General features: G+C 38.8%; 1 protein-coding gene across 1 annotated transcript; it reads left to right on the forward strand.

Annotated features, from left to right (window-relative positions):
- The first annotated feature begins 1474 nt into the window (after positions 1–1474).
- On the forward strand, positions 1475–5254 carry LOC118561129 (zinc finger BED domain-containing protein 1-like). Its single transcript, XM_036133053.1, has 2 exons — positions 1475–2128; positions 3211–5254. Exons 1-2 carry the CDS (start codon positions 1929–1931, stop codon positions 4325–4327), a joined length of 1317 nt encoding a protein of 438 aa, XP_035988946.1. The 5' UTR covers positions 1475–1928; the 3' UTR covers positions 4328–5254.
- Positions 5255–11981: the final 6727 nt, after the last annotated feature.

The raw sequence follows: 11981 nt of genomic DNA on the forward strand, positions 1-11981 counted from the left end.
TAAATATAAATAATACCTGAATAGCCATCTGCACAGAATAAACTATGGAAATATGGCACCATAGCAAGAAAAAAACTAAAGGGAGAAAATTTTTCCCTTTTTGCCACTGCAAAAATCAGTTTAAAGGAAACATCGGGTCAAAATCCGAATTCAAACTGCTGAAAGGACTTTAAATCTAAAATTATGATATACTTTTCATTAAATGCTAAGTATTTTTTTTAATAAGACAGTGCTCAAGAAAAAAACACCTAGTGTTGAAATTTTGCTTATTGCACCAATACGAAAATCCGCCAGAGCTGCAGTTGACAGCAGAAGCTTTGGTCCCCTCTTTTCTGAAGCCCTGATTTAGGCGGATGCATGGTGAAAAAACATAGCTAGACAGCTCTCGTGGTCTGCACATGAGGCTAAAGGCTAATACACACAGACCAGCTATGCCCAGATAATGGAAAAAAATTTAAGGCACATTACATATTCTTTTCAAGTGTTTCATATCACTCCGCCCCTATGGTCAGGTAACCAAATGTCCCCGCAAATTTTGCATGATAAAGATAAAAAAACTACCAAAAATTATCGCTCTCGTGTCATCTTGAAAAAATTCTTCTTCGAAATGTTGGCTACAGACGATGTGTTTTTTTTCTCTGGCCAGAAGTTGGATGGCAAATCCTCCCCCTTCAAGTTGGCAATCCAACGAAGAAACCATGGGGGAAAAAAGCTAATGTTTTTATTACTTTTACCCGATAAATTGTTACATCCAACTGCCATGCACATGGGCATTGTTGCTTCAACAATAGCTCCCACCAATTTCAATGGTGAAGTCCTTTCGAAATCCGAAATAATTGTTGTTGATCGCAGCTGTGTACAACAGTTCCTGTTGAGTTGGCTTGTAAAGCGCAGTGCCTCTCCACACAGAAACGTCACAGTATGTGATGTCAGGCGGCCATGCCCATATTTGGGCAATAATGGCCGCCACCAGACTCAGTGATTGCGACGACAATTTGTTTTTATTTTTTACTGATTAATGCTAAATTCTTTAAATTACCACAAATGTATTAGTTTTAGGTATAGATGATGATCCACTGATTTTTCCTCGTTGACCGGACATTCCTTTAAGGTCCCATCTATTGTAATCAATCACGGTTCACACAAACTTATTCCTACAACAAACCCTAAGATAGTCCGAATAGTTAATAATTATAATCACGGCTGACTAAACTTAAGTTATTTATTTAGTCATATTCTTGACAATGGAGGAAAATTTAATTTCCATCAAAAGTTTTTCTATCCCAATTATGCCATGACTGTAATACTCAATAAATGATTAAATCTTTTACATACATATGATCTCGGATCTCCCCTGTATCTTCTTTGGCTTGGCTGCACCAGCTGCAGTTCTGGGCTGAGGTGTCCAGCCGGAAGTCTAGACCGGTCTCAACACTCGCTCTGTGTGGTCCTGCTGATTACTGCTCGGTCCAGGCTCAGACTGGGTACCACCATAGTGAGAAGCCCGCGGTCGTGATGGACTGAACCACCCAGGGACTCTTTTAGGTGGAAAAAATCAAAGGAGCCCAGGGCAGACGCAGATTCTTGTCAGTCCATCTGACCTTCTTCATATACTTTGACCGTTGCTGAGGATCCTCAGGAAAATTAAACTACCACCGTCCTTGTGAGGGTTTGAACTAGGGCTGCAACAACGAATCGATAAAATCGATAAAATTCGATTATTAAAAAAGTTGGCAACGAATTTATTATCGATTCGTTGTGTCGCGCGACTATTACGTCACATGTTGAGCGGGCGCAGCTGAGCAGAGAGAAAAAGTTGAGCGCGCCGCGCAGCAGAGCAGAGCTGACGAGAAAGAAAATAAAAGAACAGAGCGGAGTTAACATTAGAGGAAAGACCATCAGAGAGACCCGTAACAGTGTTCTGAAACATGGCGGAGGCAGAGAAATCAGTACGACCTAAATCATCCAAGGTGTGGGAATATTTCACACTAAATAAATCAAAAAAGTGTGTTAATTGCAAGATATGCAAAAGCGACATGGCCTGGCACGGGAGCACCACGGTGATGATGCAGCACCTAAAACGAAAACATGTTGGAGTTCTTGATGAGGAAGGGAGTTCAACAGCAGGGTAAGTCACTACAAATTACTACTTTTGTTCCGTTTTGAAGTAAAAGGTATGTAACGTCCCTCCAGTAGCTCTTCTGGTGCTGGTGTTTACTCGTTATCCAGCTTAATAAGCATGACACGTTAGTGTTAGCTCGTTAAAAACAGTAACGTTACTAGGCTAAAGCATATAACGTATAACGTTGTAGTTAGCAAGACAAAAGACACGTTTTTATTCCCTTGCCTTTTTTTGGCCCATTAATATTTCAATCTGTAAATTCTCACCCAGGCTACATTTATTTGATCTAAATTACAGTAAAAACAGCAATACTGAGATATATTGAAATAGAAAACGATAAATTTTAATTTGTAATATTTATTTTAAATTGTACATTTTTAAAAATGTTTAAAAATGTATTATTTTCTTATTATATATATATGTGAATGAAGAGTTCAGATGCAAAAGCCTCTAAGTACCATTTGAAATTTTCTTCTAAAATTATAATTTTTATCAATTTTAATGGCAATGAAGATTACCTATTAATTGTCATTTAAGTGTATTTACTGAAATTAAATATACAAGCTTAATAAAAATGGTCATTTTAGAAGAAAATTTCAAATGGCACTTAGAGGCTTTTGCATCTGAACTCTTCATATATATATATATATATTATATATATATATATATATATATATATATATATATATATATATATATATATATATATATTATATATATATATATATATATACACATACATATATATATATATACACATACATATATATATATATATATATATATATATATATATATACACACACATATATATAATATATATATATATATATTATATATATATATATATATATATATATATATACACATATATATATATATATATATATATATATATATATATATATATGTGTGTGTGTATATAATTCATTACATTTATATAGCGCTTTTCTTGGCACTCAAAGCGCTTATTTAAATGTAATGAATTATTAATTGCCTTTACACAACAAGTAGCTAAAACAACAAGTAAGTATGTATTAAAGTAATTTGTGCTATTACACATACTAATACTATCTTTTTGATTCCAGAAAAAAACAGCAAACCATGAGAGGCTTCTTGATGGGAAATGCTTCATGTACACCACAGCAAGCTGCTGTCTTGACAGATAGTATCCTCAACATGCTTGTCACTGACATGAGGCCGCTGTCGATGGTTGAAGATGAGGGCTTCACTAAAATGATCCACACCTTGAACCCTGGTTACACTCTGCCCTCCAGGACCCACTTTACAAAGCTCATGGAGAGAAAATATGAAGAAACATTCAAGAAAGTGAAGACTGCAATAAACACCAACAACAGCAAACTTGCTCTCACCACTGATTTTTGGACAAGTGTAGCAACTGAAGCGTACCTTGGTGTCACATGCCACTACATCACAGATGACTGGGACATGCAGTCAATCTCCCTCACCACCATGCCACTGCAGGACAGACATACTGCATCTAACATTGCAGAGTGGTTGGAGCAGGTAGTAGACAGATTTGAAATTCCTCCAAGCAAAATCATTGCCATAGTCCATGACAATGGTGCTAACATTGTTGCTGCGGCAAATATCCTGGAGGAGAAGCATGGGTGGTCCTCTGTCCGTTGCACTGGCCATACTTTGCAACTTGTGATCAACGCTGCGTTGAAGAATCCAAGCATTGAAAAAGCTGTTGGGGCTGCAAGATGTCTGGTAGAACATTTTAAGAAAAGTGAGCTAGCCTGCAGTAAGCTCAGAGAGAAACAACAACAAATGAACACACCTGAGCACAGCCTTGTCCAAGACGTAAGCACCAGGTGGAATAGCACATTCTACATGATAAGCCGACTGCTTGAGCAAAGGTGGCCTGTAACAGCAACACTGTCTGACAGCTCTGTCACACAGAGAGGCAAAAGGTACCTAGATCTGAAACCAGACCAGTGGAGTCTGCTGGAAGAGCTTTCAACAGTCCTCAAGGCTTTTGAATGTGCCACTGTGTTCATGAGTGGACAGAAATATGCAACAATATCTACAATACCTCCACTTGTGAAGGGGCTGTTGAAGTCCACCCAGAGTGCTGTCTACGAGTCAGCCACGCTGCGGGCTTTTCAACTCACTGCTGTGCAGCAGTTGCAGGAGAGATGGAAAAGGGAGACTACTTTCTCAGCGCACCAAACACAGTGATTCTTGCGATGGTCCTTGACCCAAGGTTTAGGAAACTGAACAAGTTTCTTTCACCTGATGAAGTCCTACGTGTTCAAACTAAAGTGCAAACAATGGTACTTGAAGAGAGAAGGAAGATGGATGGGCAGCAGCATGGCAGTTGCAGTGTTACCTCCACCGATACTACAGCTACTGAATCAACGCCTCAAGCCACTCTACTTGACTCACTCCTTGGTTCTGATGGTGAAGAAGATGATAAAGCAGGCCAAGCTGAGGATGTCCACACTCAAGTGAGGAAAGAAGTTCTTACATACCTTGAAGAAAAAAGCCTTGCCAAGGAAGAAAACCCATTACTGTGGTGGAAGACTAACAATGACAGATATCCCATGTTGGCCAGGCTAGCCAAGTCTTATCTATGCATCCCTGCCACCTCAACACCATCTGAACGGCTGTTTTCTGCAGCAGGAAACATAGCCTCCAAGAAAAGAGCCAGCCTGAGCCAGGAGCATGTGGACATGCTAACATTTTTGCATTGCAATGCAAAATGTCTGAACAAAGAGAGTGAGAGAGAGTGTGTGTGTGTGTGAGAGAGAGAGAGTTTGAGTCTGAGTGTAGTAGTGTAGCAGATAAGTTCAGACGTTCAAACAAATGCGGTTATGTTTTCAGATTTGTACTTTTTTTTATTTGTTATAAATTTATTGTTCCTAAGACAGCTCAAGTGCCTTTAAACAAAAATCTAAATCTTTTTGTGCACTTTAAAAAAGCCTATATATTTAATTTGGCAGATGTAAAGTATACCTGAGATGTGTATATGTTTTTTGTGTTAGTCCATTTTTTTTTTTTTTTACTTTAACAGCTCAGGGATGTTCAAGGAGCAATCTGTTTGTGCACTTTCTAAATATGTTTTGCACTGTCAGTTATATTTTTCAATAAAGGGTTGAAAATTAATGCTTTTTATTATTTAATTTTTTATCCGATTCATCGATTAATCAAACTAATAATCGACAGCTTAATCGATTATTAAAATAGTTAGTTGCAGCTCTAGTTTGAACCAAAACCTGCAATATGATGCGATGGCATAGCCATAAATTATAAACATCAAACTCTGAAAACTTTACCAACTGTCTGCTACGACGATGCTGTTATTGGGACTAACGGCTCTGGAAGTCGTTCTCGCGCTTAAGTCACTTCTGCTTCCACCCTCAGTCGCTAAGCGGCGCTACAAATCTCTCTAATTTGCACAAATGGCAGTGGTTAGTTTAGTATAACAATGTAATGCAGGAACTTTTGTAAATATTAAATAGATCATCAAGGATAACCCTTTGGTTTACAAAACATGTCAATGTCATGTCATCAGCACTTTAAGGTTAAAAAAGTAGCTCTACAAAGACCTGACTGTTGGGGGGTGGGGGAGTTGTAACAGTTATGTACGCTGAAGTTTTCTATTGTTTTGTTTTACTGTTCTCAATATTCAGTGAATGAAATAGTGCAAACTCAGTCATCCAGCCATACATTTTATTTGGCAGGTTGTGAGGAAACAGAACATGAAAATGCCAACGGGGTGAATACTGTAAATAAACAACACATACGACAAAGTAGTAGTTAATTCAAATATTAAATTTAACTAATGTGTGTGTCTGTGCCTCACTTCAGGCTGAGATCAAAATACTTTCTAATGTGCATAATGTGTTTCAATGTTCCCTGCAGATGTTAAGCAGAAGCTGATTGTTAAAGAAGAACCACGTGCTGACCTGCATGACCCAAAGCCCCCCCACATAAAAGAGGAACAGAAGGAAGTTTACATCAGTCTGCCAGGAGAGCAGTTCAATGGGAAGGAGGTGATTAATGTCATCAGGTTTCCAGTCGCTGCTCCTCTCATAAAGACTCTGGATGATGAACAGCCTCTGCTGCTCTCACAGCTTTATCCAGACCAAATTAAAGACAGAGAGCTTCCAGAAGAGAATGATGATGAAGAATCCATCAGGATACAAGATTATGGAGATGCTTCCATTTCTTTAGAGATTGAAGAGACTGAGAAGGATGAAGAGTACAGTGATGTAGAGCACCCTCACTCTGGGCTGAAGCATTTCTCAGACTCTGGATTTAAGGAATGTTATATAGGGAAGAAAATTTTTGAATCACAAAGAAAAGTCCAGACAGGAATGAAGGTTAGCTGCAAAGACTGTGGCAAAACGTATAGTGGGAAATGCGCTTTAAATGCACACATGAGAATCCATACAGGAGAGAAGCCTTTCTGTTGTGATCTATGTGGACAAAGCTTTAACCATAAATCAAATTTAAATGCACACATAAGAGTCCATACAGGAGAGAAGCCTTTCTCTTGTGATCTGTGTGGACAAAGATTTAGCCACAGATCACATATAAACCCACACAAGAGAATCCATACAGGACAGAAACCTTTCTGTTGTGATCTATGTGGACAAAGATTTAGACAGAAAGCACATTTAAACACACACATGAGAACCCATAAAAGACAGAAGACTTTCTGTTGTGATCTGTGTGGAAAAAGATTTAGCCGGAAATCTCATTTAAACACACACACGAGAATCCATACAGGACAGAAGCCTTTCTGTTGTGATCTATGTGGACAAAGATTTAGACAGAAAGCACATTTAAACACACACATGAGAATCCATAAAAGAGAGAAGCCTTTCTGTTGTGATCTGTGTGGACATAGATTTAGGGAAAGAGGAACTTTGAACAGACACATGAACGTCCATACAGGACAGAAGCCTTTCCGTTGTGATTTATGTCAACAAAGATTTAGCCGAAAAACAAATTTAAAGAGTCATATGAGGACCCATGCTGGAGGGAAAATGGCTCTGCTATGAATATTAACTCAAGCTGCACTGCTGTAGTTGACTATAGCCCTTCGTCCGTTTCAGCTCAAAAGTTCTGGGCTTTGGGAATCATGTGTAGCCTTCCATTAGACATTTACCTGACCAATTTAACTTTCCTGGGGCTTTGGTCCCCACTCGACCCAGGGTTTCTCTTCTTTCTTGGTGCTTGTTGATGGGGTGGGGTTGCATGCAGTAAGAAATGTCTGCCACTAGGGTGGAGTAAGGAGCAATAAGAAAATGAGGAATTTACAATCAATTTCATAACCTTAATTTATCAGAAAAAGTTAAGATGATTTTGGGTGAGAAAGTACACCTCCAGGCCCTCTTTGCAGTCAGTTCATCAGGATTATGAGACCATTTTAATTCTTCTTTGATTTGCTTGGAGAGGCAGAGGCCCGCTGATAGGCGAGCCTGGCCAGGGTGACTGCAGGGTTATAACTCAGATCATCTTTTATTTCCCGCAGACTGAATCTTGTTCGTAGCAGCTGAAAATTCACTATAAAGTGTTTACTAAGTTAGTGTGTGTGTGTGTGTGTGTGTGTGGGGGGGGGGGGGGGGGGGGGGGTATCTCTGTATAACAGACATCAAATGTTAAAATCTTGGCTGGATGTTTTTGGCATTTTGAGTTAATCATAAACTGCGGTGCCTGGGCTACCCAGAGAGGGAAGCTGTGCTTTATTTTTTCTCTACAGAAGTACAGTAGATTGGAGCCTGGTGGTGAGAAATAGGGCATATCTGGTGAGAAATAGGGCATATCTGTTGTTAGACTCAGACACTTAAACAGTATCACAGGGCCTTTAATCTTAGAATATACTTAATATTCATAGTCTTTATACTTTTGTAATATTCAGAGTTTATTTTCGTATCCCTTGGGCATCATTCTCCTGGCTTGATTGACATAAAGAATAAAAATAATTTAAAGAATCTAACCTGGCCCCATTACTCCTGTACTAAAATAGTTGCAAATTGTGACTATTCTGGAAATGTTATTGGTAATATTATTACCACTTTTGTTCTTATTCTCTTTAATACTCCCCCCAAAAGTCTGTTCCTAATCTGTGTCTATACCAGATCTTAAAAGGTTAACATGTTTTTATGAAATAATGAACACAACAATGTTTAGATTTAACCAATTGACTTTTATATTTCACTGATTCTTGAGAATCAGGACAAAACATGTCCCACATGGAAAAGTCTAATTTATAGCAAAAAATAATAAATTCATCATGATTGACATACTTACAAACTTAAATCTAAAGGAATAGTATATACCTATCGGATTTTTAGAATAAACCTTTTTATCTTTTTGTTGGAAAATTTGATTAAATGTATGGTCTTTGGTTAGAAGTAATATCAAATAAAAAATATAAAATAAAAAATAAGGGGTATAAATATAAAAAACAATGCATGAAGTAAACATCAAACAATATTTTCCATAAAAATATGCCTATTAAAGTTGTGTCTTCAGTTTCTGTCAACTCCGTCAGATTTTTTCATAAAGCTCTTTAAATCAGGAAATAGCATGGTCAGCTATATCTCTGAGGACCCCTTTTCATCTCCCTGCCTGTGGTGAATGCAGCATTATGGTTTTCGCTCAAGATGGCGGAGTGAGGAGACGTTCTCTACCGAGATCTGCACAAAAATTCATAAAACGCGGTAAATACCTGACTTTATGAACAATGGCACTTTGGAATTTCTACAAGACAACATACTTAATAGTTATAACAGAATGCCGAACCAGAAAGGAGCGAAAAGAGGTCTAGATACATCCAAGTCCAAGCCTGCGTCTGAGACGGCTAACGAGGCTAATGAGGCTAACAAGGCTAATGAGGCTAACGCTACAACCGGTAACATGTTATTTGATAACTACCACAACTACGCAGCTGCCCCCTTAACTTTGACATTGAATGAGGAGGAAATTGCCGACTTTCCTGCCCTACCTGTTACTCCTCTGAAATCGCCAGTACCGAAAAAGGTGATGTATGAACGCAGCAACCCGGAGCCTTCTGCTACAAATGAGATAATTTCCAGTCTGTCTGCGCTGATAAACGCCCGCTCTGACAACATAGAGAGCATGGTGAAGGAGAACACGCTAAAGATTGAGGGTCTCAAAAAGACTATTGACTTTATATGCGCAGAAATGAATGATGTGAAGGCGAAAGTGAATGACCTGGAAAAAAGAGTTACTAGAGAAGTAGGTCGGGTGGATAACTACCAGCAGAGGCTTGCTGAGTTGGAAAGATATTCCAGGAGGTGGAATCTCAAACTACAAGGAGCTGAAGAGACAGAAAGAAGACATACGAAGAAAAGTGATAGAAATCTGCCAGTCAGTTCTACCAGAACATAAACAGAAGCTGCCCGATGCCATCGACACTGTGCACCGTCTTGGAGCCAAACGTACAGGTAGCAACAAACCTAGAGGGGTCATCATTCAGTTCACCTCCAGAGTCCTCAGAGATGCAACATGGAAAGCAGCCAAGACATCTTCGTACCTGAAGGACAACCATCTGAGATTCACTGAGGACCTAAACAAGGATGACAGAGAACGACGCAACAAACTGTGGCCCTTGATAGACAAAGCCCGCAAGGAAGGTAAACCAGCGTACTTCGTTGGAGGCCGTGGCTTCATCAGCGGATCAGAAGTCTTCCCTCCTTCACACTCAACGAATCCTTAGAAATGATAATTTCACCTTTTCATTTACACGTTGAGGTTGATCTACACTCTGCTGTCACTTCTCGTTCCTTTTAAACATTATATATTCTCCTTTAGTCAATATAATGTAGTTATGAAGACTTACCTTGTTCTTGTTGTAAGATCCTAAAATACTATAGTTAAACCAAAATTGTTGGCAAAGTGCTACATTTCCTTTATTTTTCTTGTATTTTAAATATTTAGTCAGGCTTCTTACCGCTTTACTGTTAAAGGGTGCAGCCCTCGGTCCCCTTTCTTTGTGAACACAACTTTATCTTTAAAAAGTTTAGTTCTTGTTCTTTATTCTTTGTTATTCCTTCTAACTAACTTTGTCTGTTTCATTTGTATCTCTTAATGCCAGGGGGTTGAGACAAACAGGTAAACGCAAAGCTTTATTCTTATTTGCCAAACAATTTAAAACAGATTTTAGTTTTTTTCAAGAGAGTCATTCTACATCTTCTGATGGCAATTTCTGGAAATCCCAGTGGGGAAATGAAATGTGGTTATCTCACGGATCTGAGCGCTCTGCTGGTGTCACCACACTTAAAAATCATTTTTCTGGATCTATTTTACATACTGATTGCGACACTTTAGGTCACTACATTTGCTCAGTAATTGAATGCCTTAACAATACCTTTATTGTGGTTAATATATACGGTTATAATAATATATCGGATAAAAACAAACTATTCGAATCAATAGAAGACAGAATTACTTTTTGGCTTTCCAAATACCCAAACTCAATCATTTTAATTGGTGGGGACTTTAACATTGCCTTAGACAATACGATGGACAGATGGCCTCCTAAGCAGCAGACCTCATTCAGTGCCAATTTAAAAAATTTTATGGAGAAATTTAATGTTGTTGATGCATGGAGAGAAAAATTCCCCAATGACAAAATATTTACATGGAGCAATAAAACAGGTTCCAGACAATCCCGAATAGATTTTTGGCTTATTTCCAAATGTATTAATAAAGACAATATCGCTGTTAACATACTTGTCACCCCTCTTACTGATCATAGAGCTATTAGCATTAGCATCCAACTTTATACTCCAGATAATACTCCTTACAAATATGCTTACTGGAAACTAAATAACTCATTGCTAAAGCATGAAGTAGTTAAAGCTCATATTAATAAATTAGTTATATATTACTGGAATAAGGCTAACAAGGAACAATTTCTGCAACAATTGGGAACTTTTCAAATTTGAAATTGGCAAATTTTTAAGACATTATGGAAGTCAGATTTCTAAATTAAAGAAAGCTGAAGAGGAAGAAGTCATAAGCAAGATCACATCCTATTACCTAAAATCCCCAGAAGAAGTGTCAGAGGTAGATAAATTAAGTTTAATAGAAAATCAGAACAAATGGATGCCGTATATAAACACAAGACTGAAGGCGCCTTCATCAGATCCAGGAAACGATGGCTGGAAGAAGGAGAACAAAATTCTGCTTACTTTTTTAGGCTTGAAAAATACAGATCAAAAATAAACTCTATTTACCAACTAAATATCAATGTCCGTCCGTCCGTCCGTCGTCTTCCGCTTATCCGGGGTCGGGTCGCGGGGGTAGCAGCTTTAGTAGGGAGGCCCAGATGTCCCTCTCCCCAGCCACTTGGGCCAGCTCCTCAGGAGGAACCCCAAGGCGTTCCCAGGCCAGCCGGGAGACATAGTCCCTCCAGCGTGTCCTGGGTCTTCCCCTGGGCCTCCTCCCGGTGGGACGTGCCCGGAACACCTCTCCAGGGAGGCGTCCAGGAGGCATCCTGACCAGATGCCCGAGCCACCTCAACTGGCTCCTCTCGACGTGGAGGAGCAGCGGCTCTACTCTGAGTCCTCCCCGGATGACTGAGCTCCTCACCCTATCTCTAAGGGAGAGCCCAGACACACTACGGAGAAAACTAATTTCTAGTGGAGGAGTTCAAGTAAATATCAATGGCGTTATCTCAAACAATCCTAAAGAAATTGCAACTTTTTGTGCCAAATTTTATTCTAATTTATACAGCTCAAAATATAATAGAGATTTCAGTATCATTTCTTAACAATATTAAAAATTTACAAACTATTGTTGTAGAAGATAGAAACTACTGTGACAGCCCATTTACTGTGGAGGAAATTTCTAA

Source organism: Fundulus heteroclitus, unplaced genomic scaffold (assembly GCF_011125445.2).
Source record: "Fundulus heteroclitus isolate FHET01 unplaced genomic scaffold, MU-UCD_Fhet_4.1 scaffold_560, whole genome shotgun sequence".
Classification (NCBI taxonomy): domain Eukaryota; kingdom Metazoa; phylum Chordata; class Actinopteri; order Cyprinodontiformes; family Fundulidae; genus Fundulus; species Fundulus heteroclitus.

Coding starts and splice junctions, on each gene's coding strand:
- LOC118561129 (XM_036133053.1), top strand. CDS start 1,929: ATGGCGGAGGCAGAGAAATCAGTACGACCTAAATCATCCAAGGTGTGG. Junction 2,129..3,210: donor GAAGGGAGTTCAACAGCAGG/GTAAGTCACTAC, acceptor TTTTGATTCCAG/AAAAAAACAGCAAACCATGA.